Genomic DNA, 27,461 nt, shown 5'->3' on the forward strand with positions numbered 1-27,461 from the left:
AAGGGAGAAAATAACAGGATGTAAAAGTACTACAAAATCAAATACTTCCACATTATTCTCAAGTATTCACTGCAAGTGATAATATTTCAATCTAGTAAAGTCTTTCCCTCCAGAAAGCATTCGTTGCAACTCCAAGTGTCCACAGTGGTAAACATGAGCAAGATCTTCATTTTTATACTGGGATGAACTGCAGGTTAATTTGGTGGAAGGGAGATTGCAGGTGAATCTGGAGTCAGGGGTTTATAAGTCTCTGGCAACTGGCAGATTTTACTCAGTAATGATTAATCTTTCATTCATCTCTCAGCCTATTTAGATCACTTTCCCCCACAGCCAGTGTTTGAAAAGGATTACCATGCTAGCAGTTAATCACCAGCGAGCTGCACTCTTGTCTGTGAGCAAGAGATGTTCAATTCCACCCTGAACCAGAATATATCTGCTACCTCGCATGTATCAATAACCGATCATCCTACCTTTTCAAAGATCTGGTGCATCCTTTTAGCCTTGAACACCCTAAAGAGATAAAAACAATTCATAAACGTTTAGATTATTTATTGCAAAATGTGCTTCATTGTCTCCCCCAGTGGAAGAACCATCCCAATTCATCGATGGATAAAAATCGCCCAATTACGTATATGTCTAGGGTTTGATATGCCTAAACTCTCTTACTCAAGAGTGCCCTACATAGCCCAGTCCAATATCAATTATTGACCAATCCAGATTACCAATAGCAGGAATCCCATCCAACACTGAGCAAAAAACACAACGCGCTTATCATTGTTTTTCGACCAGTTCTCTCTATATTTATTCTTATCTATTTTCCTTGCCCACTCCTGTTTCTGTGATTCTGTTAAAAAGCTGGTTCGTTTCAGAAGAATCAAAGAAGCTTACAGCACAGAAGGAGGCCATTTGGCCCAACGTGCCTATGCTGGCTCTTTTGGAACAGCTTTCCAATTAGTCCCATTCCCTTGGCCTTTCCTCATAACCCAGTAAATATATTTTTTGCCATATTTATCCAATTTCCTTTTGAAAGCTATTAATGAATCCGCTTTCACTGCCATTTCAGGTAGTGCATTCCAGATTACTGCTTGTAGAAGCTGGCGCAGTAAAGAATAGATGGAAAAAGTACATCAAAGATTTACTTGACAAAGATGGCAAGCCAACAAAACTAGACCCAGAGACATCAAAGGCATTTCCAAGGATAATTTAGGAGCTGATGTTCTGGAGTATGAAATTTGGAAAAGAACAGAATAAAAGAACAGAAACCAGGAAAAGCAGAAGGATGTGATGGAAGTCCCACAGAAATAATAAAAGGGCTTGGAGAGAAGGCAACATGAGAATTGATTAGCATCTGTAAGGAGATGGACTCAACGGGAGAATGGCTGGAAGACTTCTTGAGGAGCACAATGGTCCCAGTGGGAATGAAGGCAAATATCACACAATGTGAAGGGCACTGCGCTGTCACTTTTGATTACACAAGCACCAAGGTAATGTAAAAGATCTTAGCAAATAGGTTGGACACTAAAGCATTTTGTTGACTGTAAGCAATGTAATTTTAGGAAGGGCTGCAGAACTAGAGACCATAACAGTAATGAAAGTGCGAAGTGGAAGAAGCATAGAATACCAGCAAGAAGTGTACACCTGCTTTGTGGATTATGAAAAAGCTTTCAGCCAGGTGAACTGACAAAAGCTGTTGAAAATGCTGGGGCAATCAGAGTTAACTTAAGGGATAAAAGAATACTTGTAGCTCAGTACGTAGGGCTGATTGGCTGAAACAATCAGGACACTATTTGGAAAAAGTGAGCCTAGAGTAATCACGTGCAGGGTGAGATAAGGCTGTCTATCATCATCATTGTTCTTTAACATTAATATGGAAGGTATGAAAATAAAGCAGTAAATGAATAACAGTGAGGTGTCTCAGTAGGAGGCTAATTGGTGAAGGGGGTGAGATTTACAGGTGACCAGGTCCTTGTGGCTAGCACAGCAGGAAGATCTAATGGATAGAATGAACAAAATGGTGAAAGCCTACAGAATAAAACTTAGTGTAAAAAAGATGAGAGTTATGAAGATTGGAAGAAATGATGGTGAGAAAGCAGAGGTAAATGGTGAACAGCCGGAATGGGTACCCCAATTTAAATCCCTGGGAAGGATCTTGTCAGAAGATGGTCATTGCCAGAAAGAAATCAGAGCTAGAACAGCAATGGCAAAAATTGACCAAACATAAAGAATTTCTCAGTATAAGAAGGAGTAGGGATTGTACGAAATGAATGATCAAGACTATGATTTGGAGTGTCTTGTTATGTGGGGCTGAAACATGGACCGTAAGAAACACAGACATTGAAAGTTGTGAAACGTTGTACTGGAGAAGGATGGAGTGGGTCAGCTGGAGAGAACACAAGAACAACGAAGAAGTTCTCAGGATGATGAAGGAGGAAAGATGGTTAGTGAATATCATCAAGAAAAGGCAACAAGGTTTGATTGGCCACATCCGAAAGCCCAAGAGCTTGCTGAAGGAGGTGATTGAAGGAAGATTAGAGGGATGGAGACCAAGGGAGAGAAAGAGAATGATGACATTAGACATGGGGGAGGTGATGGCGAAGTGGTATTGCCGCTGGACAAGTGATCCAGAGACCCAGGGGATCTGGGTTTGAATCCTGCCACAGCAGATGATGGAATTTGAATTTAATAAAAATCTGGAATTTAAAAGTCTAATGATGACCATGAAACCATTGTCGATTGTTGTAAAATACCCATTTGGTTCACTAGTGTTCTTTAAGGAAGGAAATCTGTCATCCTTACCTGGTCTGGCCACATGTGACTCTTAAATGCCCTCTGGAATGGCCTAGCAAACCACTCAGTTGTTACAACCCACTACAAAGTCACAAAAAAGGATTGAAACCAGGTGGATCACTCGGCATCGACCTAGGCACCGGGAACGACAATGGTAATCTCAGCCCTGTCGATCCTGCAAAGTCCCCCTTACTAACATCTGGAGGCTAGTGTCAAAATTGGGAGAGCTTCCCCACAGACTAGTCAAGCAACAACCTGACAAAGTCATCCTCATAGAATCATATCTTACAGATAATGGCCCAGACTCCACCATCACCATCCCTGGGTACGTCCTGTCCCACCATTCAGGACAGACCCACCAGAGGTGGAGGCACAGTGGTATACAGTCAGGAGGGTGTTGTCCTGGGAGATCCTAACATCAACTCCGGACCCCACAAAGTCTCATGGCATCAGGTCAAACATGGGCAAGGAAACCTCCTGCTGATTACCATGTTCCACCCTCCCTCAGCTGATGAATCATTGCTCCTCCATGTTGAACACCGCTTGGAGGAAGCACTGAGGGTGGCAGGGCACAGAATGTACACTGGGTGGGGGACTTCAATGTCCATCACCAGGAGAAGCTCGGTAGCACCACTACTGAGCGAGCTGGATGAGTCCTAAAGGACATAGCTGCTAGACTGGGTCTGCAGGTGGTGAGGGAAAAACATATTTGGCTTCATCCTCACCAACCTGCCTGCCACAGATGCATCTGTCCATGACAGTATCGGTAGGAGTGACCACTGCATAGTCCTTGTGGAGACAAAGTCCCACCTTCACATTGAGGATACCCTCCATCGTGTTGTGTGGCACTACCCACCGTGCTAAATGGGAAAGATTTCGAACAGATCTCGCAACTCAAGACTGGGCATCCATGAGGCGCTTTGGGCCATCAGCAGCAGCAGAATTGTACTCGAACACAATCTGAAATCATGGCCCAGCACATCCACCTCTCTACCATTACCATCAAGCCAAAGGATCAATTCTGGTTCAATGAAAGGTGCAGGAAGGCATGCCAGGAGCAGCACCAGGCATACCTAAAAATGAGATGTCAACCTGGTGAAGCTATAACACAGGACTACTTGCGTGCCAAACAGCATAAACAGCAAGTGATAGACAGAGCTAAGCAATCCTACGACCAATGGATCAGATCTAAGCTCTGCAGTCCTGCCATGTCCAGTCGTGAATGGTGGTGGACAATTAAATAACTCACTAGAGGAGGAGCTTCCACAAATATCCCCATCCTCAATGAAGGAGGAGCCCAGCACATCAGTGCAAAAGATAAGGCTGAAGCATTTGCTACAATCTTCAGCCAGAAGTGCCAAGTGGATGATCCATCTCGGCCTTCTTGGAGGTCCCCAGCAACACAGATGCCAGTCATCAGCCAATTCAATTCACTCCACGTGATATCAAAAAACAGCTGAAGGCACTGGATATGGCAAAGGCTATGGACCCTGACAGTATTCCAGCAATAGTATTGAAGACTTGTGCTCCAGAACTTGCCGCACCCCAAGCAAAGCTGTTCCAGTACAGCTACAACACTGACATCTACCTGGCTATGTGGAAAATTGCCCAGCTATGTCCTGTACACAAAAAGGACAAATCCAACCCGGCCAATTACCGCCCCATCAGTCTACTCTCGATCATCAGTAAAGTAATGGAAAGGGTCATCAACAGTGCTATCAAGAGGCACTTGCTCAGCAATAACCTGCTCACTGATGCCCAGTTTGGATTCTGCCAGGGCCACTCAGGTCCTGACCTTAGTACAGCCTTGGTTCAAACATGGACAAAAGAACTGAACTCCCGAGGTGAGGTGAGAGTGACTGCCCTTGACATCAAAGCAGCATTTGACAGAGTGTGGCATCAAGGAGCCCTAGCAAAACTGGAGACAATGGGAATCGGGGGGAAACTCTCCGCTGGTTGGAGTCATACCTAGCACAAAGGAAGATGGTTGTGTTTGATGGAGGTCAGTCATCTCTGCTCCAAGACATCACTGCATGAGTTCCTTAGGGTAGTGTCCTAGGCCCAACCATCTTCAGCTGCTTCATCAATGACCTTCCTTCCATCATAAGGTCAGAAGTGGGGATGTTCGCTGATGATTGCACAATGTTCAGCACCATTTGCAACTCCTCAGATATTGAAGCAGTCTACGTCCAAATACAGCAAGACCTGGACAATATCCAGGCTTGGGCTGACAAGTGGCAAGTAACATTCGTGCCACACAAATGTCAGGCAAAGACCATCTCCAACAAGAGAGAATCCAAACATCACCCCTTAATGTTCAATAGCATTACCATCATTGCATCCTCCACTATCAACATCCTGGGTGTTACCATTGACCAGAAACTGAACTGAACTAGCCATATAAATACTGTGGCTACAAGAGCAGGTCAGAGGCTATGAATCCTGCAGCGAGTAACTCACCTCCTGACTCCCCAAAGCCTGTCCACCATCTACAAGGCACAAGTAATGGAATACTCCCCACTTGCCTGGATGAGTGCAGCTCCCACAACGCTCAAGAAACTGGACACTGTCCAGGACAAAGCAGCCACTTGATTGGCACCACATCCACAAACATTCACTCCCTTCATCATCGACGCATAGTAGCAATAGTGTGTACCATCTACAAGATGCACTGCAAGAATTCACCAAATCTCCTTAGGCAGCACCTTCCAAAACCACAACCACTACCACCTAGAAGGACAAGGGCAGCAGATAGATGGGAACACCACCTGGAAGTTCCCCTCCAAGTCACTCACCATCCTGACTTGGAAATATATCGCTGTTCCTTCACTGTCGCTGGGCCAAAACCCTGGAACTCCCTCCCTAACAGCACTGTGAGTGTACCCACACCACATGGACTGCAGCGGTTCAAGAAGGCAGCTCACCACCATCTTCTCAAGGGCAACTAAGGATGGGCAATAAATGCTGGCCCAGCCAGTGAAGCCCACATCCCGTGAATGAATGAAAACAAAGCTGAAAATGACAATGGGAGGCTCCTCCAAGCAATCAAAGAGGAAAACACAAGATGGGGAGATATGGAGAAATGAGCAGATGACGAGCCCTTGGACAGATCACCAATACATTCCAGATCAGAACAGCTCAATGCAGAAAAAAAGTCTCAGGCCACATCTGGCTCTTTTGCTAAATTACTTAAAACAGCGTCCCCTGGTTACTGACTCTTCTACCAGTGGGGACAATTTCTCCATATCTACTTTATCAAAACTCTTCATGACTTTGAATTCATCCTTTCAAGCTCTCCTTAACATTCTCTGCTTTAAGGAGAACAATTCCAGCCTCTCCAGTCTCTCCAAGTAACTGAAGACCCAAACCTGGTACCATTCCAGTAAATCTCCAGAAAAGACAATTTTTGTACATAGACCGCTTTTCAAGATGTTGTTCAAATACACCGACATCTCTTAGGGTGTCATAACCATCACCTCACGGGAACATAGAAACATAGAATCTGGAGCAGGAGTGGGCCATTCGGCCCTTCGAGCCTGCTCCATCATTCAATCTGATCATGGATGATCCTCTATCTCAACGCCATATTCCCACTTTCTCTCCATATCCCTTGATGCCCCTAATATCCAAAGAATTATCCATTTCTTTCTTGAATATACTCAGTGACCCGGCCTCCACAGCCTTCTGTGGTAGAGAATTCCACAGGTTGACCACCCTCTGAGTGAAGAAATGTTTTCCTCATCTCAGTCCTAAATGGCCTGCCCCGTATCCTGAGACTGTGGCCCTTGGTTCTAGACTCCCCAACCAGGGGAAACATCCCCCCTGCAACCAGTCTGTCTAACCCTGTTAGAACTTTATATGTTTCAATCAGATCTCCTCTCGTTCTTCTAAACTCTAGTGAACATAGGCCCAGTCGAACCAATCTCTCCTCATATGACAGTCCTGCCATCCCTGGCATCAGCCTAGTGAACCATCGCTGCACTCCCTCTATGGCAATTATATTCTTTCTTAGGTAGGGAGACCAAAACTGCATGTAATGTAGGCAGATTTTGGAAAGATGTAAAAGCAATAGGATTGTTATGGTGGGTGATTTTAACTTTCCCTATATTGAGTGGGAATCACTTAGTGCTAGGGGTTTGAATGGTGCAGAATTTGTAAGGTGCATCCAGAAGGGCTTCCTGAGACAATATGTAGATAGTCCAACTAGGGAAGGGGCAATACTGGACCTGGTATTAGGGAATGAACCCGGCCAGGTGGTTGAAGTTTCAGTAGGGGAGCATTTCGGCAAAACTGACCATAATTCAGTAAGTTTCAAGGTACTGGTGGATAAGGATAACAGATTCCTCGGGTTAAGGTGCTTAATTGGGGGAAGGCTAATTATAACAATATTAGGTAGAACCTGAGGAATCTAGACTGGAGGCGGATGTTTGAGGGCAAATCAACAACTGACGTGTGGGGAGCTTTCGAACGTCAGTTGATAAGAATTCAGGACCGCATGTTCCTGCTAGGATGAAGGATAAGCATGGCAAATTTCAGGAACCTTGGATAACGAAGGATATTGTGAGATTAGTCAAAAAGAAAAGGGAAGCATGCGTAAGGGCTAGAAGGCTAGGAACAGATGAAGCCCGTGGAGAATATAAAGAAAGTAGGAAGAAGCTTAAACAAGGAGTCAGGAGGGCTAAAAGGGGTCATGAAAAGTCATTGGTAACCAAGATTAAGGAAAATCCCAAGGCCTTTTATACATACGTAAAAAGCAAGAGGGTAGCCAGGGAAAGGGTAGGCCCACTCAGGAACAGAGGTGGGAATCTGTGTGTGGAGCCAGAAGAAATGGGAGAGATACTAAATGAGTACTTCTCATCTGCATTCACCAAAGGGAAAGACTTAGCGGTCGATTTGTCTAGGGAAGATAGCCTGGATCATGTTGAGATCAAAAAAGAGGAGATGTTAGGCGTCTTGAAGAATATTAAGGTGGATAAGTCCCCAGGGCCAGATGGGATCTACCCCAGAGTACTGAGGGAGGCAAGGGAGGAGATTGCTGGGGCCTTGACAGAAATCTTTGTAGCCTCACTGGCTACGGGTGAGGTCCCAGAAGACTGGAGAATGGCCAATGTTGCTCCATTGTTTAAAAAGGGTAGCAGGGATAATTCAGGAAATTACAGGCCGGTGAGCCTTACGTCAGTGGTAGGGAAATTATTGGAGAAGATTCTTCGTGACAGGATTTACTACCATTTGGAAGCAAATGGGCGTATTAGTGAGAGGCAACATGGTTTCGTGAAGGGGAGGTCATGTCTCACTAACTTGATCGAGTTTTTCGAGGAAGTGACAAAGATGGTCGACGATGGAAGGGCAGTGGATGTTATCTACATAGATTTCAGTAAGGCCTTTGACAAGGTCCCTCATGGCAGACTGGTACAGAAGATAAAGTCGCACGGGATCAGAGGTGAGCTGGCAAGATGGATACAGAGTTGGCTTGGTCATAGAAGACAGAGGGTAGCAGTAAAAGGGTGCTTTTCTGAATGGAGAGCTGTGACTATTGGTGTTTCGTAGGGATCAATGCTGGGACCTTTGCTGTTTGTGGTATATGTAACTGATCTGGAGGAAAATGTAACTGGGCTAATTAGTGAGTTTGCAGACAACACTAAGGTTGGAGGAGTTGCAGATAGTGAAGAGGATTGTCAAAGGATACAACGGGATGTAGATCGGTTGGAGACTTGGGCGGAGAAATGGCAGATGGAGTTTAATCTGGACAAATGCGAGGTAATGCATCTTGGAAGGTCTAATACAGGTAGGAATTATACAGTAAATGGCAGAACCCTTAAGGGCATCGACGGGCAGAGGGATCTGGGTGTACAGGTCCACAGGTCACTGAAAGTGGCAACGCAGGTGGATAAGGTAGTCAGGAAGGCATATGGCATGCTTGCCTTCATCGGCAGGGGTATTGAGTATAAAAGCTGGGAAGTCATGCTGCAGCTGTACAGAACCTTGGTTAGGCCACACTTGGAATATTGCGTGCAATTCTGGCCGCCACATTACCAGAAGGATATGGAGGCGTTGGAGAGGGTGCAGAGGAGGTTTACCAGGATGCTGCCTGGTCTGGAGGTTATTAGCTATGAGGAGAGGTTGGAGAAACTCGGACTGTTCTCACTAGAGCGACGGAGATTGAGGGGCGACTTGATAGAAGTTTACAAAATTATGAGTGGCATGGACAGAGTAGATAGTCAGAAGCTTTTTTCCCAGGTTGGAAGAGTCAATTACTAGGGGACATACATTTAAGGTGAGAGGAGAAAACTTTAGAGGAGATGTGCGGGGCAAGTTTTTTACGCAGAGGGTAGTGAGTGTCTGGAATTCGCTGCCAGAGGAGGTGGTGGAAGCAGGTACGATAGTGGTGTTTAAGAGGCAGCTTGACAAATACATGAATAAGATAGGAATAGAGGGATACGGACCCCAGAATTGCAAAATGTTTTAGTTTGACAGGCAATATGATTGGCGCAGGCTTGGAAGGCCGAAGGGCCTGTTCCTGTGCTGTACTTTTCTTTGTTCTTTGTAATACTCCAGGTGTGGTCTTACCAAGGCCTTGTATAACTGCAGTAAGACATCCCTACTTCTGAACTCAAATCCTCTTGCAATGAAGGCCAACATACCATTTGCCTTCCTAATTGCTCGCTGCACCTGCCTGTTTACTTTCATTGACTGGTGTACAAGGACACCCAGATCCCTTTGTACATCCACATTTCCCAATATATCACCATTTAAATAAAACTCTGCCTTTCTGTTTTTCACACCGGAGCGTATAACTTCACATTTATCCACGTTATACTGCATCTGCTGTGTGTTTGGCCACACACACAACTTGTCTAAATCACCCTGAAGCCTACTTGCATCCTCCTCACAACTCTTGCAAGAGAATTGCTACTCGTAGCACAAAACAACAAGAGCCATAATGGCAGTCACAAGATTCTACAGTTTGTTGCTCTTACCCAGATCCGCATCTGTCAATGTCGTGAAGACTTTCCTTAATTTATCAACGTCAGCTGTCTCTATTTGGATGATGGGCAGCGGATTTGTTCCACAACAACAACTTATAATTGTATAGCGCCTATAACATAGGGCACTTTGCAGGACCGTTACCCAACCACATTTGACACTGAGCCACAGAAAGAGGTATGAAAGCAGGCGACCAAAAGCTTGGACAAAGAGGTCAGTTTTAAGGAGAATCTTAAAAAAGGAGAAAGGGGCAAAGAGGTGGAGAGGTTTATGGAGAGGGTTCCAGAGATTATGGTCTAAACAGCAGAAAATGGCTACCAATGGCGGGGTAAAGGGAACGGAGATGTACAAGAGGCTGGAGTGCAATGAAAAAAGTTTGTGGAGGGTTCTATGGCTCAAAACGGTTACAGCAAGAGGGAGGGAGCAGCCATGAATGTAAGAATGAGAATTTTAAATACTCCAGATCATCAACACCAACATCACTGAACTCAGCAGCTTGTGATTGTTGTGTGTGTAATCATGATACAGAAGCACCAATCACACATAAGGGATTGTGCAAACACATTATGGGATTCATTTATTAATTCTAGGCACGTGTGAACAGACCCACATGAACAGAAAGCTTGAGGAGAACAGTGCTGCAGAGCTGTGTGCGTGTGTGTTCTGCTCCAGGCCGAAGAGAAACTGAGGCTGGATCAGATGACACACTTCCCTTGAAGTGATGGCATGCTGCCATCCCTTAAAGGTGTATTACAACAGTGAGCTACAATGTACCCAAGGCATCTCGCACGTCCAATTTGAGCAGCTAGCGAAAAGACAGGGCTTGCAGGGTTTCCCCAACACAGATGAGTGAACATTGCAACAACCACAGAGGCCTGAAGGGGAGGTCAGCTTTAGAAAAATACAACCATGAGACGCTGTATAGTGTATAGTCTCTTACCCAAACCATCTTTGACACCATGTCCAGATTCTATTCATTTAAATGCTAAAACTATGAAAGGGAGTTAATCCCTTTCTGTCGGATTGCATCTTCCTTTCTATTTCATTGGGTTTCTGTACAGTGGGTGTGAATGGAAAGGGATTGGTCCATTGGGATTCTATAGAGTGAGTGTGAGTAGAAAGTCCATTGGAGTTACATATAATGGGTTCGAATGGGACTGTCTGTGAATCACCTGGAACATAAAATCATTCTGACACCAGAAAGCTCATACTTGAGTCGTGTACCTAAGAGTGGCTGACGATTATCAAACAGACCAGCACCTCCCCCCGGCCAAACCACCAAATACAAAGTCGGTATCTTCAGGTAATGAAGGGAGAAGGGTAAAATTGGTGAGGAAAAAAATAACCCAGGACAATCATATGTTGTTGTTTCAAGCACAGAACCATCTTGTTTTAGTCGACCACATCCTGTACAGCACCCACCTCCTTTCTTCATGAAGATGATGAAAATGATGAAGAGGATGGGCAGGAGAATCAGCAGTGGAATGAGCAGCAAATATTTATTGTAGGTGGGATCAGTCAACGTCACTGTAAAACAGCAAGAACACCATTGATAAGCAACATCTCAAACTCAGGATGTCTTCACCCTTGAGCCATTCTCCAGCTTGTTTCAGTTGGTGCTGCTCTTGTCCCTGTCAGAAACCCATAGGTTCAAGCTTCACAACTTGAGTACCTGATCCAGGCTGAACAGTCAATACTGTAATGAATTGCACTGTCACGTTATCAGAAGTGTCGTATTTCGGTTGAGATGTTAAACCAAGCCCCTGGCTGCCTGTCAGGAGCGGATGCTAAAGATCCCGTGGCACTTTTTAAAGGGATTCTGTTAACATTCTGCCTAGATTCCCGCTAACCTACATGAGTGTGTGGCCATGCAGCAATTGGAGAAGTACCACTCCGGCTGCTCACAAATTGCTTCCTCTAAGATACCGTGCGTGTGAGCAACCACGCAGCACATTTAAATGTACTGCACATTGAAATAAACAGGGTACACAAAACAAAGAAACTTCAGAGGGAACATTGGTCCTGGACAATATTCCTTTAACCAACAGAAATTGGTTGCTGTGTTTGACCACATAATAAAAGTTGCTACACCTCAGAAGTAATTATTTGACTATGAAGTACTTTGGGATGTCCTGAGGGTGTGAGAGCTGCTATGTCACTGAAAGCTCTCTCTTTTTTCATTAGTATATGCAGCTGGATATGTGGGGTGTGTTTTGGGACTCTCATGGAAATAGGTGGAAAGCCCTGGTTCTCAGAGGGACTTTAGATCCCACTGTGCCTCCACTGGAACTTGAAGTAAGGCTACAGAGAATTAGATTGAATGTACAAACTGGGCATTCACCCCACACAAGTCTCTTCCCACCCTAGCTCCTATCTGTATATCCTTCTATTCCAGCTCCCTCGTGTATTATCTAGCTTTCCCTTCAATGTATCTATGTTATTTGCCTTAACTATTCCTTGTGGTGGTTGGTTCCACATTCTAGCCACTCTCTGGGTAAAAATATTTTTTCACTGGATTGGTTAGTGACTCTCCAATATTTATGGCCCCTAGTTTCGGTCTCCCCACAATTGGATTCATCTTCTTGACATTTACCTTATCAAACCCCTTACTTGATCTTAAAGATCATTGAGCTCAACTCTCAGCCTTTACTCTCCTAGAGAAGAGCCCCCCAGCTGGTTCAATCTTTTCTAATAAGTAGTATCTCTCAGTTCTAGTATCATGCTTGAAAACCTTCTATTGCACTGTCTTCACTTCCTTGATACTCTTTTAGAATATGTTGACTAGGATGATGCATAATACGCCAAGGTTCTATACAAGTTTACCATTTGCTTTTCAACTATGTTCCCGAAATGAGCCTCAGTGTGTGTTTGTCTTTTCTATTGACTTGTTAACCTGGAAAGGGGAAGTTTCTGATCTGGAGAAGTCTATTCACAAGGTGAAGGTGTCATAGACCTATAGCTCTGCCCCCTTCCTGCCTACCTTCCACAACAGCATTTCTCACATGACTTCCTTTTTACAGCCAAGGAGTCCCCCCCACTGTGGTTGACAGGGGCCTCAACTGTGTCCGACACATTTCCCGCACTTCTGTCCTCACCTTTTCCCCCTCCCTCCCAGAACCATGATAGGGTTCCCCTTGTCCTCACTTTCCACCCCACCGGCCTTTGTATTCTTCTCGCCATTTCCACCAACTCCAGCGTGATGCCGCAACCAAACACATCTTCCCCTCCCCTCCTCTGTCAGGATTCCTGTGCTTGAGGAGCTTCAAAACAATTCAGAATGTCCAACAAGAATACATTCCATTGAAAAACAAAAACTCATCAAGAAAGACCCATCCGTGGCTCACTCAGGGGGTTAAGGATAGTGTTAGATTAAAAGAAGAGATTTACAACATTGCAGAGGACAGTAACAAGTCTGAGGATTGAGAGTGTTTTAGAAACCAGCAAAGGGCCACCAAAAAGTTGATAAGGGAAAAAATAGAATGTGAGAGTAAACTAGCCAGGAATATAAAAACAGATTGTAAGAGCTGTGATGAGTATGTAAAAAGGAAGAGAGTAGCTAAAGTAAATATTGGTCCCTCAACTGGGAGTGTACTATAGATTCCCTACTGGGAGTGTACTATAGATTCCCTACTGGGAGTGTACTATAGATTCCCAAACAGCCAGAGGGATGTAGAAGAGAAAATCTGAGAAGTGCAAAAACAGTGGGGCAGTTATTGTATGGGATTTTAATTAGTTTTAGTGTGAAAGGAATAGAGGGAACAGAATTCTTAAGGTGCATTCACAAGAACTTTTTTGGCCAGTGTGTAGCAAGTCCAACAAGAGAGGGAATGGTTCTGGACTTCATTTTAGGAAATGAAGCTGGGCAGGTGGAAGGAGTGACAGCGGGAGAACATTTTGGTGGTAGTGATCATAATTCAGTAGTTGTAACATAATTATGCAAAAGGACAAAGATAGAACAGGAGTTAAAGTTCTAAATTGGGGCAAAGCCAATTTTACTCAGCTGAGGAGTGATTTAGAAAAAGTGGTTTGGAAACAGCTACTCAAAAGTGAATCAGTGTCAGAGTGGTGGGAGGCATTCGAAGGGGAGATTCAAAGAGTTCAGAGTAAGTGTGTTAATACAAAGGAAAAGGATGGCATTACCAAATCTAGAGCCCCCTGGATGTCAAGAATCTTACAGAGCAAGATAAGGCAGAAAAGGAAAGCTCATGTCAGACACTGAGTACTCAATACTACAGAAAGCCAAGAGGAGTATAGAAAGAGGAGGGGTGAAATCAAAAAGGAAATTAGGAAAGCAAAGAGAGGGCATGAAAGAATATTGGCAAGCAAAATCAAGGAGAACCCAAAGACGTTTTATCAATACATTAAGAGTAAGAGGATAACTAAGGGAAGAATAGGGCCCATAAAAGACCAAAAAGGTGGCCTATGTGTGGAGGCAGAAGATGTGGTTATGGTTCTTAGTGAATACTTTGCGTCTGTCTTCACAAAAGAAGGGGATAATGGAGACATTGTAGTTAAGGAGGAGGAATGTGAAGTATTGGATGTGATAAACATAGGGAGAGAGGAAGTATTAAAGGGATTTGCATCCTTGAAAGTGGATAAATCACCAGGGCTGGATGTAACATACTCCCAGCCAGGAATGAAATAGCACAGGCCTGACCATCATTTTGAATCCTCATTGGATACAGGTGTTGTGCCAGAGGATTGGGGGTCTGCTAACATTGCACCTTTGCTTAAAAAGGGAGTGAGGGATAGACCAAATAATTACAGGCCAATCAGTCTGATCTCAGTGGTGCGCAAAATTATTGGAATCAATTCTGAGGGACAGGATAAACTGTCACTTAGAAAGGCATGGGTTGATCAGGGATAGTCTGTATGGATTTGTTAAGGGAAGGTCATGTCTGAGAAATTTAATTGAATTTTTTGTGGCAGTAATAAGGACGATTGCTGAGGGCAGTACAGTTGCTATGGTCTACATGAATTTTAGCAAGGCTTTTGACAAATTCCCACATGGCAGACTGGTTAAAAAAAAAGCCCTTGAGGTCCAGGGGAATGTAGCAAGCTAAATTGGCTCAGTGGCAGGAAACAAAGGTTAATTGTTAACCGGTGTTTTTGTGACTGGAGGGCTGTTTCCAGTGGGGTTCCGCGGGACTCAGTAGGGGATCCCCTGTTTTTTGTGATATATGTAAATGTAAGTGTAAGGGGAATGATCAAGATGTTTGCTGACAACCCAAAGCTGGCCATGGGGTTGATAGTGAGGAGGATTGCTGTAGACTGCAGGAAGATATCAATGGACTGGTCAGGTGGGAAGAAAAGTGGCAAATGGAGTTCAACCCAGAGGAGTGTGAGGTGATGCATTCGGGGAGGTCAAACAAGGCAAAGGAATACACAATAAATGGGAGGATACTGAGAGGGGTAAAGGAAGTGAGGGACCTTGAAGTGAATGTCTACAGATCGCCAAAGGTAGCAAGACCAGTTAATAAAGAGGTTAAGAAGGCATGTGCAATCTTTCATTTATTAGCCAAGGCATAGAATATAGGGCAGGGAGTTTATACTGTAACTAAATAAAACATTAGGCCGAAACTTGAGTACTGTGTGCAGTTCTGGTCACCTCGTTACAGAAAGGATCTAATTGCATTAGAGAGGGCACAGAGGAGATTTACAAGGATGTTGCCAGGACTGGAAAATTGCAGCGATGAGGAAAGGTTGGAGAGGCTGGGGTTGTTCTCCTTGGAACAGAGGAGACTGAGGGGAGATTTGATTGAGATGTACAAAATTGTGAGGGGCCTAGGTAGAGTGGATGGGAAGGGCTTATTTACCTCAGCAGAGAGGTCAGCGACTAAGGGGCACAGATTTAAAGTGATTGGTTGAAAGAATAGAGGGGAGATGAGGAAAGTTTTTTTCACCCAGAAGGTAGTGGGGATCTGGAACTCACTGTCTGAAAGGGTGGTAGAGACAGAAACCCTCAACTCATTTACAAGGTGTCTGGAAATGCATCTCAAGTGCCGTAACCTGCAGGGCTACAGACCAAATGCCGGGAAGTGGGATTAGGCTGGGGGGGCTCATTTTTCAGCCAGCGCAGACTCGATGGGCCAGGTGGCCTCCTTGTGTGCCATCAGCTTTCTATGATTCTATGTTTTATGCTCACATTTCTGTCCTCGGCCTGCTGCATTGTTCAGTGGAGCCCAACGCAAACTGGGGGAAGTAGCACCTCATCTGATTAGGCACTTTACAGCCTTCTGGACTCAACATTGAGTTCAACAATTTCGGACCATGAACTGTGTTCTCCATTTTGAATTTTACCCCCCAAGTGCCACTCTGTGCCTTGCTCTTATGTTTTGGTTTTCAGACAATGCTGACCTTTATTCTGCTATTAACGCATTCTGCTATTTGGCTTTGGCAGTGCTAACTTTTATTCTGCTTTTCACACCTGCTCTGAACCAATGCTTTGGTGACTTTAATACTATCATTACCACGCCCATTGCCTTGTGTTCCATGACATCTTTGATATTTAACCCTTCCTGCCCTCTGACCTAACCCTGACCTTCCCTTTTGCTCCACCTGCCCCTCCCCTTTTCTCAACAGCATAAAACCCGTCACATTCCTACCACTCTCCAGTTCCGAAGAAGAGTCATATTGGACTTGAAATGTTAGCTCTGTTTCTCTCTCCACAGATGGTGCCAGACCTGCTGAGTTTTCCCAGCACTTTCTGTTTTTGTTTTTGCTCTGCCACCTCTCTTGTTTCAGGTCACCAATTGTGAAAGATGGATGTGACTGGAGATACTGGCTCCTTGGAACTGTCATGTAAAATGATACACTTTTACAGCACAGAAGGTGGCCATTCATTGGTGGAGCTATCCAGTTAGCCCCACAACCCTGCCCTTTCCTCATAGACCTGCAACTTTCTACCCTCCAAGTATTTATCCAATTGCCTTTTGAAAGTTACAATTGAATGTGTTTCCACCACCCTTCCAGACAGCACATTCCAGGCCAGAACAACACAACAGGGAGGCGGCTGGTTAATTACGTGCGACACAGAATATAAATTTGGACCAATATTCTAAATCATCCCTCAGAGCAGTTCCCAGATCCTGTGCTGACTCACCTGGTCTCAACAGCGGAAGTGGTAAGGGCTGCATTTGTCTCCAGCTGCCCCCAGGTTGAATAAGAGAAGAATTGGCATTGGTTCCCCCTCCTTGGTGTCACTGCCCCCTGTTGATAATCCATGTGTGAATGCTGGGCAAGGACAGGTCCAGCATGGCTGTAATGTTCCCACAGTCAGATGGACATTTGGGTAACGCACTGCCATCTATGGGACTATTCTGGATGAAGGAGTGAACATTTTCATTTTAATCAAGAGCGACACTTACAATGTTGCACCTTCCAGCCAGAGGTGATGATCTAAATGTCAGCTTAGGGTTGAGTTAACTGGAGATTGAACTGAACGACATGTGTGTCTCAATGTCTTTCAATAAGAACATCAGAATGAAACTAAAAGGATCAGCACATGCAAACTATATTCAAATCAAAAAACATCAAAGTTCACAGACTCTGTTAGGCCTTCACTGTAAAAGCTCTATACCCTGGAGAATGTGGGAATGGTTTCTTACCATGCACTTGCGTCTCATTCTGGATCAGATATTGATAATCGGATGATCCTGTGTACTCCACCAGACACAGGTAAGTGTGATTGTCCTCCACGTTCAGCTCGTTTATCCTGATTGACATGTCTCCCTTCTTTGGGTTCCCGGCAAACTTGTACCGATTTACAGCATTTACAGCTGCCCATGATCCACTTGATTGGGCTCGAAATGTGACTACGTGTTGGTAGGGCTCCTTCCTCAGCCATGTAACAGTGGTCAGGGTGAGGGAGTTATTGGGTGTGAACATACAGGGCAATGTAACCGAATCTCCCTCTGTCCCGCTCACCACTGAGTCATTCCTACCAGCAGCTGAGGAAAGAGCAAATATCAGAATGGGTCAGGTCAGTGTGCAGAATTTTTAGATTCAACTTGTTATTTATTTTTCAACTTCACAGTACAATAAATTCTTAAAAACTCTACTCAAATTTCTCACAGGTCTGTCCCAGACAGGCTGTTATATTCTACTATGGGATTCAGCCTGGTCAAAATGTCCCCTCCACCCTTCATTTTGAACTTTGATACTTACAGATCAGAAAATCCATTAAACCCACCCGAATTCATTCATCCAGAACACGACATCACCTCCCCCGTCAATTGCTAAATGTAATTGTTACTTAAATCTATTCAAGGATTTCACCCCAAAGCCCCTCCATCACTCTGTCCAGGGATCCCAATCTAAGTGTTGACCACTCTCAGTGTGAAGGGGAATTTCCACATATCATCCTAACATGACCTTTCACTACTTCCAACCTGTGACATTTCCTATGCACACAGTGTGTCTTTTTTTAATTCTTTCATGGGTTGTGGGCATTGCTGGCTAGGCCAGCATTTATTGCCCATCACTTATTGCCCTTAAGGTGGCAGTGAGCTGCCCTCTAGAACCGCTGCAGTCCATGTGGTGTAGGTGCACCTGCAGTGCTGTTCGGAAGGGAGCTTTAGTATTTTGACCCAGCGACAGTGAAGGAACGGCCAATATATTTCCAAGTGAGGATGCTGTGTGGCTTGGAGGGGAACTTACAGGTGGTGGTGTTTCCATGCATCTGCTGCCCTTATCCTTCAAGGTGGCAGCAGTTAGGGGTTTGGAAGGTGCTGTTGAAGGAGCCTTGGTGAATTACTGCAGTGCATTTTGTAGATGGTACACATTATTGCCACTGTGTGTCAGTGGTGGAGCAGGTGTTGCAGGTGGTGGATGGGATGCCAATCAAGTGGGCTGTTTTGTCCTGGATAGTGTTGGGCTACTTGAGTGGTGTTGGAGCTGCACTCATCCAGGCAACTGGAGAGTGTTCATCACACTCGTGACTTGTGCCTTGTAGATGGTGGACAGGCTTTGGGGAGTCAGGAGGTGAGTTACTCGCCGCAGAATTCCTAGCCTCTGAGCTGCTCTTGTAGCTACAGTATTTATATGGCTAGTCCAGTTCAGTTTCTGGTGAATGGTAACCCCCAGGATGATAGTGGGGGTTTCAGTGGTGGTAATGCCATTGAATGTCAAGAGCAGCTGGTTATATTCACTCTTGTTGGAGATGGTCATTGCCTGGCACTTGTGTTACTTGTCACGTTTCAGCCCAAGCCTGAATATTGTCCAGCTCTTGCTGCATTTGGACATGGACATGCTCAGTATCTGAGGAGTCACGAATGCTGCTGAACATTGTGCAATTATCCACGAGTATCCCCACTTCTGACGTTATGATGGAAGGAAGGTCATTGATGAAGCAGCTGAAGATGGTTGCGCCTAGGACACTACCCTGAGTAACTTCTGCAGCAATACCGTAGGACTGAGATGATTGACCTCCAACAGCATTGTGTTGTGTGGCACTGCCACCATGCTAAATAGGATAGATTTCGAATAGATCTAGCAGCTCAAGACTGGGCATCCATGAGGCACTGTGGGCCATCAGTAGCAGCAGAATTGTACTCAAATACAATCTGTAACCTCATGGCCTGGCATATCCCCCACTCTACCATTACCATCAAGCCAGGGGATCAACACTGGTTCAATGAAGAGTGCAGGAGGGCATGCCAGGAGCAGCATCAGGCATACCTAAAAATGAGGTGTCAACCTGCTGAAGCTATAACACAGGGCTACGTGCAAGCCAAGCAGCATATGCAGCAAGCGCAAGATAGGGCTAAGCAATCCCACAACCAATGGATCAGATCTAAGCTCTGCAGTCCTGTCACATCCAGAAATGAATGCTGGTGGACAATTAAACAACTCACTAGAGGAGGAGGCTCCACAAATGTCCCCATCCTCAATGATGGTGGAGACAAACACATCAGTGCAAAAGATAAGGCTGCAGCATTTGTTACAATCTTCATCCAGAAGTGCATAGTGGATGATCCAGAACTTGCCGCGCCCCTGGTCAAGCTTTTCCAGTGCAGTTACAACACTGGCATCCACCCGGCTATGTGGAAAATTGCCCAGGTCTGTCCTGTACACAAAAAGCAGGACAAATCTATCCCAGCCAATTACCGCCCCATCAATCTACTCTCGATCATCAGTAAAGTAATGGAAGAGGTCATCAACAGTGCTATCAAGCGGCACTTGCTTAGCAATAACCTGCTCACTGATGCCCAGTTTGGGTTCTGCCAGGGCCACTCAGCTCCTGATCTCATTACAGCCTTGGTTCAAACATGGACAAAAGAGGTGAACTCCCAAGGGGAGGTGAGAGTGACTACCCTTAGGACATCAAGGCTGCATTTGACAGAGTGTGGCGTCAAGGAGCCCTAGCAAAATTGGAGTCAATGGAAATCAGGGGGAAAACTCTCCGCTGGTTGGAGTCATACCTAGCACAAAGGAAGATGGTTGTGGTTGTTGGAGGTCAGGCATCTAAGCTCCAAGACATCACCGCAGGAGTTCCTCAGGTTATTGTCCTCGGCCCAACCAACTTCGGCTGCTTCATCAATGACCTTCCTTCCATCATAACGTCAGAAGTGAGGATGTTCGTGATGACTGCACAATGTTCAGCACCATTCATGATTCCTCAGATACTGAAACAGTCCATGTCCAAATGCAGCAAGACCTGGACAATATCCAGGCTTGGGCTAACAATTGGCAAATAACATTCGCGCCACCCAAGTATCAGAAAATGACCATCTCCAACAAGAGAGAATCCAACCATCGCCCCTTGATGTTCAATGGCATTACCATCACTGAATCCCCCACTATCAACATCCTGGAGGGTTACCATTGACCAGAAACTGAAATGGACTAGCCATATAAATACTGTGGCTGCGATAGCAGGTCAGAGGCTATGAACCGTGCAACCAGTAACTCACCTCCTGACTCCCCAAAGCCTGTCCGCCATCTACAAGGCACAAGTCAGGACTGTGAGGGAATGCTCCCTACTTGCCTGGATGAGTGCAGCTCCGACAACACTCAAGAAGCTGGACACCATCCAGGACAAAGCAGCCCACTTGATTGGCACCACATCCACAAATATTCACTCTCTCCACCACCGACGCACAGTAGCAGCAGTGTGTACCATCTACAAGATGCACTGCAGGAATTCACTAAGGCTCTTTTCAGCAGCATCTTCCAAACCCATTACCACGACCAACTAGAAGGACAAGGGCAGCAGATAGATGGGAACACCGCCACCTGGAAGTTCCTCTCCAAATGACTCACCATCCTGACTTGGAAATATATCGCCGTTCCTTCACTGTCACTGGGTCAAAATCCTGTAACTCCCTTCCTAACAGCACTGTGGGTGTATCTACACCACATGGACTGCAGCAGCTCAAGAAGGCAGCTCACCACTCACTTCTCAAGGCAACTAGGGATGGGCAATAAATGCTGGCCCAGCCAGCAAAGCTTACATTTCGTGAATGAATTAAAAAAAAGAACCACAGCCATCTTCCTTTATGGACAGGACAGAGCTGGGCAATTTTCCACATTGATGAGTAGATGCCAGTATTGTAGCTGTACTGAAACAGATTGACTATGGTCTTGGCAAGTTCAGGAGTTCTTGTCTTTAGTCCTTTTGCTGGAATATTGTCAGATCCATAGCTTTTGCACTATCCATTGCTTTCAGCTGTTTCTTGGTATCATGTGGAGTGATACCAGGGCAACCTCCTCCCAACTGTACACCACTTTGCCGCCACCTCTGGTGGGTCTGAAATGTCACTAGATTAGGACATACCCAGGGATGGTGAAGGTTGTGTCTGGGACATGATCTGTAAGGTATATTCCATGAATATGACTATGTCAGGCTGTTGCTTGACTAGTCTGTGGTTCAGCTGTCCCAATTTTGGCACAAGCCCCCAGATGTTAGTAAGGAGGACTTTACAAGGTCAGGTTTGCCATTGTTGATTCTGGTGCCTAGGTCAATGTCATATCTGGTTTCATTCCTTTTAGACTTTGCAGCAGGCTTAATACAACTGAGTGGCTTGCTAGGCCATTTCAGAGCCAACCACATTGCTGTGGGTGTGGAGTCACATGTCAGCTGAAGACTGAAGATGTCCTTCCCTAAAGGGCATTAGTGAACCAGGAGGGTTTTTATGACAATTGGCAATGGTCTCATGGTCACCATTCGACTAGATTTTAATTCTGGATTTATGAATTGAATTTAAATTCCACCAGCTGCTGTGGTAGGGTTTGAACGTGTGTCCCCAGAATATTAGCCTGGGCCTCTGGATTACTAACCCTGTGTCATTACCACTATGGCACCACCTCCCATATAAAGGCATATTTCAGATTATTTTTTCCTATGCCATTTATGACCTTTTGGCTGCATCACCTCCAAAAATTAATAAGCTTCTGAAAGAAGAATTTCCTCTTCATCTCCATCTTAAATGGGAGGCTCCTTATTTTTAACTCACCTCCAGTTCTATATCCGTCCACAAGGGGAAATATCCTCTCAGCACCTACTCTGTTAAGCCCCCTCGGAATCTTATATGTCCCATTCCATCACCTCTCAATCTTCTGGAGGTGGCTGCCTCCATCAGGAACCAAGTGATGTTCTCAGCCAATGGGAGCTGGGGAGGTGGAACTCCTCGTGTTCTCAGCCAATGGATCTGGAAGGTCTCCTCAACCTCTGCAATGTGTTCAGCCAATGAGAGCTCAGGTGGTACCAGGTCTATCTTGTCCTCGGCCAATGCCTATTGAGGAGGGATCCCATTTGGAGATCTTGGAGCTTGGATGTTTTTCCGTTCCCCAGCCCACAACATGAAGCCAGTTTGAACAGGTCAAATGAGTGAGTGTATGAAAGTCTGCGGGAGGTTTCAGAGACAGGTGATGGAATAGTCCATATCCCAGCCTCTACTCTCTCTCCTTCACACTGCCTCCTCCCTCAGGTCAACTGAAAGAGCCCAGCACGAGGAGCAAAGCCGAGAGCTCCCTGGCCAGACGGAGACTTTACCCATTGAACTCTCAGGGCAGCTACAACCCCTGAACATTGATCCTCACCTTCCACTGTCAGATTCGTTCCTCTTGGTGTTTCAAATTTGCCGACATTGAGCTCCACACGACACCGATAGTGACCGGTATCCTCCCGGCTCAGCTGCTCTATCATTATTGAGAGATCGTTGCTGCTGAGGTTCCCCACGAATCTGATTCGATTCCCACTGTCCCACTGTGTCATATTCTCACACGGTTCATCCTGTGAATGGTCTGTACCAGGATATATACATTTGAAAACAGGATCATGAAGGTCTGAGGGAGGTTTGTACCACATCACGGAGCCTTTGACCCTGTGACCAATGTGTGGGTGGGTGAAATTACAGGGCAGGACAGCAGATCCCCCTCCCTGAACCCACACAACATCCGCGACCATCATGGTCCAATTATTAATCGAAAATTCTGTAGGGAGAGAGAGAGAGAGAGAATATTAAAACAGCGCAGGAAAGATATTCACGTTCCCAAATCAAAATACGAGACAATATACTGAGTTTGTCATATAGTTAGAACCGATGTAACATCGTTCGGTCAGATTGGGAAGGTTTATAAACGGACATGAGACACTGTGGCAAAAACAGAATTACCTGGAAAAACTCAGCAGGTCTGGCAGCATCGGTGGAGAAGAAATCAGTTAACGTTTCGAGTCTTCATGACCCTTCGGCAGAACTGAGTATAGTTAGGAGAAAGGTGAAATATAAGCTGGTCTAAGGTGGGGGGGCGGGGGGAGAGAGAAGTTGAGGGTGGGATGATTGTGGAGATAAGCAAGCAGTGATAGGAGCAGATAATCAAAAGATGTCACAGACAAAAGGATCAAAGAGGTGTTGAAGGTGGTGATATTGTCTAAGAAAAGTGCTAATTAAGAGTGGAAGACAGGATACTCAAGGTACAGCTCTAGTGGGGGTGGGGTGGAAAGACTAACAAAGTTTTAGTTTTAGATTTAAAAATAATGGAAATAGGTGGGAAAAGAAGAATCTATATAAATTATTGAAAAAAAAGGGAGGGGGGAGAAACGGGGTGGGGATGGGGGGAGGGGGAGTTTAAGATCTAAAGTTGTTGAATTCAATATTCAGCCCGGAAGGCTGTAAAGTGCCTAGTCGGAAGATGAGGTGCTGTTCCTCCAGTTTGCGTTGAGCTTCACTGGAACAATGCAGCAAGCCAAGGACAGACATGTGGGCAAGAGAACAGGCTGGAGTGTTAAAATGGCAAGCGACAGGGAGGTATGGGTCTTTCTTGCGGACAGACCGCAGGTGTTCTGCAAAGCGGTCGCCCAGTTTGCGTTTGGTCTCTCCAATGTAGAGGAGACCGCATTGGGAGCAACGAATGCAGTAGACTAAGTTAGGGGAAATGCAAGTGAAATCATCTCCTCCGGAGATCTTCCTCCCACAGCTTCCAACTTGATAGTCGCCCAATCCCGGTCGGCCCGCTTCTACCTCCTAACCAAAATCCACAAACAGAACTGTCCTGGCAGACCGATCGTGTCAGCCTGTTCCTGCCCCACGGAACTCATTTCTCATTATCTTGACTCCCTTCTCTCTCCCCTTGTCCAGTCCCTTCCCACCTACATCCGTGATTCCTCTGACACCTTACGTCACATCAACAATTTCCAGTTCCCTGGCCCCAACCGCTTCCTCTTCACCATGGATGTCCAATCCCTCTACACCTCCATCCCCCACCAGGATGGTCTGAGGGCCCTTAGCTTCTTCCTTGAACAGAGGCCCGAACAATCCCCATCCACCACTACTCTCCTCCGTCTGGCTGAACTTGTTCTCACACTGAACAATTTCTCCTTTAACTCCTCTCACTTCCTCCAAATAAAAGGTGTGACTATGGGTACCCTCATGGGCCCCAGCTATGCCTGTCTCTTTATGGGGTATGTGGAACATTCCTTGTTCCAGTCCTACTCCGGTCCCCCCTCCCACAACTCTTTCTCCGGTACATCGATGATTACTTCGGTGCTGCTTCATGCTCTCGTCGGGACCTGGAAAAATTTATTAATTTTGCTTCCAGTCTCCACCCCTCCATCATTTTCACATGGTCCATCTCTGACACTTCTCTTCCCTTCCTTCACCTCTCTGTCTCAATTTCTGATGATAGACTGTCCACCAATATCCATTACAAGCCTACCGACTCCCACAGCTACCTCGACTACAGCTCCTCACACCCCGCTTCCTGTAAGGACTCCATCCCATTCTCTCAGTTCCTTCGCCTCCGTTGCATCTGTTCTGATGACGCTACCTTCAAAAACAGCTCCTCTGACATGTCCTCCTTCTTCCTTAACCGAGGTTTTCCACCCACGGTCGTTGACAGGGCCCTCAACCGTGTCCGGCCCATATCCCGCGCATCCGCCCTCACGCCTTCTCCTCCTTCCCAGAAACATGATAGGGTCCCCCTTGTCCTCACTTATCACCCCACCAGCCTCCGCATTCAAAGGATCATTCTCCGCCATTTCCGCCAACTCCAGCATGATGCCACCACCAAACACATCTTCCCTTCACCCCCCCGACAGCATTCCATAGGGATCGTTCCCTCTGGGACACCCTGGTCCACTCCTCCATCACCTCCTACTCCTCAACCCCCACCTATGGCACCTCCCCATGCCCACGCAGAAGATGCAACACCTGCCCCTTCACTTCCTCTCTCCTCACCGTCCAAGGGCCCAAACACTCCTTTCAAGTGAAGCAGCATTTCACTTGCATTTCCCCTAACTTAGTCTACTGCATTCGTTGCTCCCAATGCGGTCTCCTCTACATTGGAGAGACCAAACGCAAACTGGGCGACCGCTTTGCAGAACACCTGCGGTCTGTCCGCAAGAAAGACCCATACCTCCCTGTCGCTTGCCATTTTAACACTCCAGCCTGTTCTCTTGCCCACATGTCTGTCCTTGGCTTGCTGCATTGTTCCAGTGAAGCTCAACGCAAACTGGAGGAACAGCACCTCATCTTCCGACTAGGCACTTTACAGCCTTCCGGGCTGAATATTGAATTCAACAACTTTAGATCTTAAACTCCCCCTCCCCCCATCCCCACCCCGTTTCTCCCCCCTCCCTTTTTTTTCAATAATTTATATAGATTCTTCTTTTCCCACCTATTTCCATTATTTTTAAATCTAAAACTAAAACTTTGTTAGTCTTTCCACCCCACCCCCACTAGAGCTGTACCTTGAGTATCCTGTCTTCCACTCTTAATTAGCACTTTTCTTAGACAATATCACTACCTTCAACACCTCTTTGATCCTTTTGTCTGTGACATCTTTTGATTATCTGCTCCTATCACTGCTTGCTTATCTCCACAATCACCACACCCTCAACTTCTCTCTCCCCCCGCCCCCCCACCTTAGACCAGCTTATATTTCACCTTTCTCCTAACTATACTCAGTTCTGCCGAAGGGTCATGAAGACTCGAAACGTTAAATGATGTCTTCTCCACCGATGCTGCCAGACCTGCTGAGTTTTTCCAGGTAATTCTGTTTTTGTTTTGGATTTCCAGCATCCGCAGTAGCTTTTAGCTTTTTGTTTTTATCTATGAGACACTGTGGATTGAGTTGGAGGCTGGTGTATCACGCAGTGCTTCAGCTGATTTGTAAACATCTTCCCGAGGTTAGATTGTGGGTGTTTTTATTTTATAGAGTCATAGAGGTCCACTGCACAGAAAAAGGCCCTTCGGCCCATCGAGTCTGTGGCGGTCAAACAAGTACCTAACTATTCTAATCCCATTTTCCAGCACTAGGCCCATAGCCTTGTATGCCATGGCATCGCAAGTGCACATCCAAATGCTTCTTAAATGTTATGAGGGTTTCTGCCTCTACCACCCTTTCAGGCAGTGAGTTCCAGATTCCCACCACCCTCTGGGTGAAAAAATTCTTCCTCACATCCCCTCTAAACCTCCTGCCCCTTACCGTAAATCTATGCCCCCTGGTTACTGATCCCTCCACCAAGGGGAAAAGTTCCTTCCTGTCTACCCTATCTATGCCCCTCATAATTTTATACACCTCAATCATGTCCCCCTTCAATCTCCTCTGCTCCAGGGAAAATAACCCCAGTATATCCAATTTCTCCTCAAAACTAAAACTCTCCAGCCCAGGCAACATCCTGGTAAATTTCCTCTGCACTCTCTCTAGTGCAATCACATCCTTCCTATAATGCGGATTCCAGAACTGCACCCAATACTCTAGCTGTGGCCTAACCAGTGTTTTATACAGTTCCAGCATAACCCCCCCTGCTCTTATATTCTATGCCTCGGCTAATAAAGGCAAGTATCCCATATGCCGCCTTAACCACCTTATCTACCTGTCCTGCTACCTTAAGGGACCGCTGGACATGCACACCAAGGTTCCTCTGATCCTCTGTATTTCCCAGGATCCTACCATTCATCGTGTATTCCTGTGCCTTGTTTGTCCTGTCCAAGTGCATCACCTCACACTTATCCAGATTAAATTCCATTTCTGCTGATCAGCCCATCTGACCAGTCCATCTATATCCTCCTGTAATCTAAGGCTACCCTCCTCACTATTTACCACCCCACCAATTTTTGTATCATCCACGAACTTACTGATCAACCCTCCTACATTCAAGTCTAAATCATTTGTATATACCACAAACAGCAAGGGACCCAACACCGATCCCTGTGGAACCCTACTGGACACAGGCATCCAGTCACAAA

The 27,461-nt window shown here is 45.7% G+C and overlaps 1 protein-coding gene across 1 annotated transcript in view; it reads right to left on the bottom strand.

Annotated features, from left to right (window-relative positions):
- The window catches only part of LOC144692089 (uncharacterized), a 981,581-nt gene that overhangs the window by 18,501 nt on the left and 935,619 nt on the right, over positions 1–27,461 (bottom strand). Inside the window, exons 2-5 of the mRNA XM_078560618.1 lie at positions 22,813–23,016; positions 17,379–17,720; positions 11,194–11,298; positions 471–510 (exon numbers count right to left, since the gene is read on the bottom strand). Coding sequence (XP_078416744.1) covers positions 471–510; positions 11,194–11,298; positions 17,379–17,720; positions 22,813–23,016 — 691 coding nt within the window. The remainder of the gene's footprint in view (positions 1–470; positions 511–11,193; positions 11,299–17,378; positions 17,721–22,812; positions 23,017–27,461) is intronic.

The sequence above is a fragment of the Cetorhinus maximus genome, chromosome 2, assembly GCF_964194155.1.
Source record: "Cetorhinus maximus chromosome 2, sCetMax3.hap1.1, whole genome shotgun sequence".
NCBI lineage: Eukaryota > Metazoa > Chordata > Chondrichthyes > Lamniformes > Cetorhinidae > Cetorhinus > Cetorhinus maximus.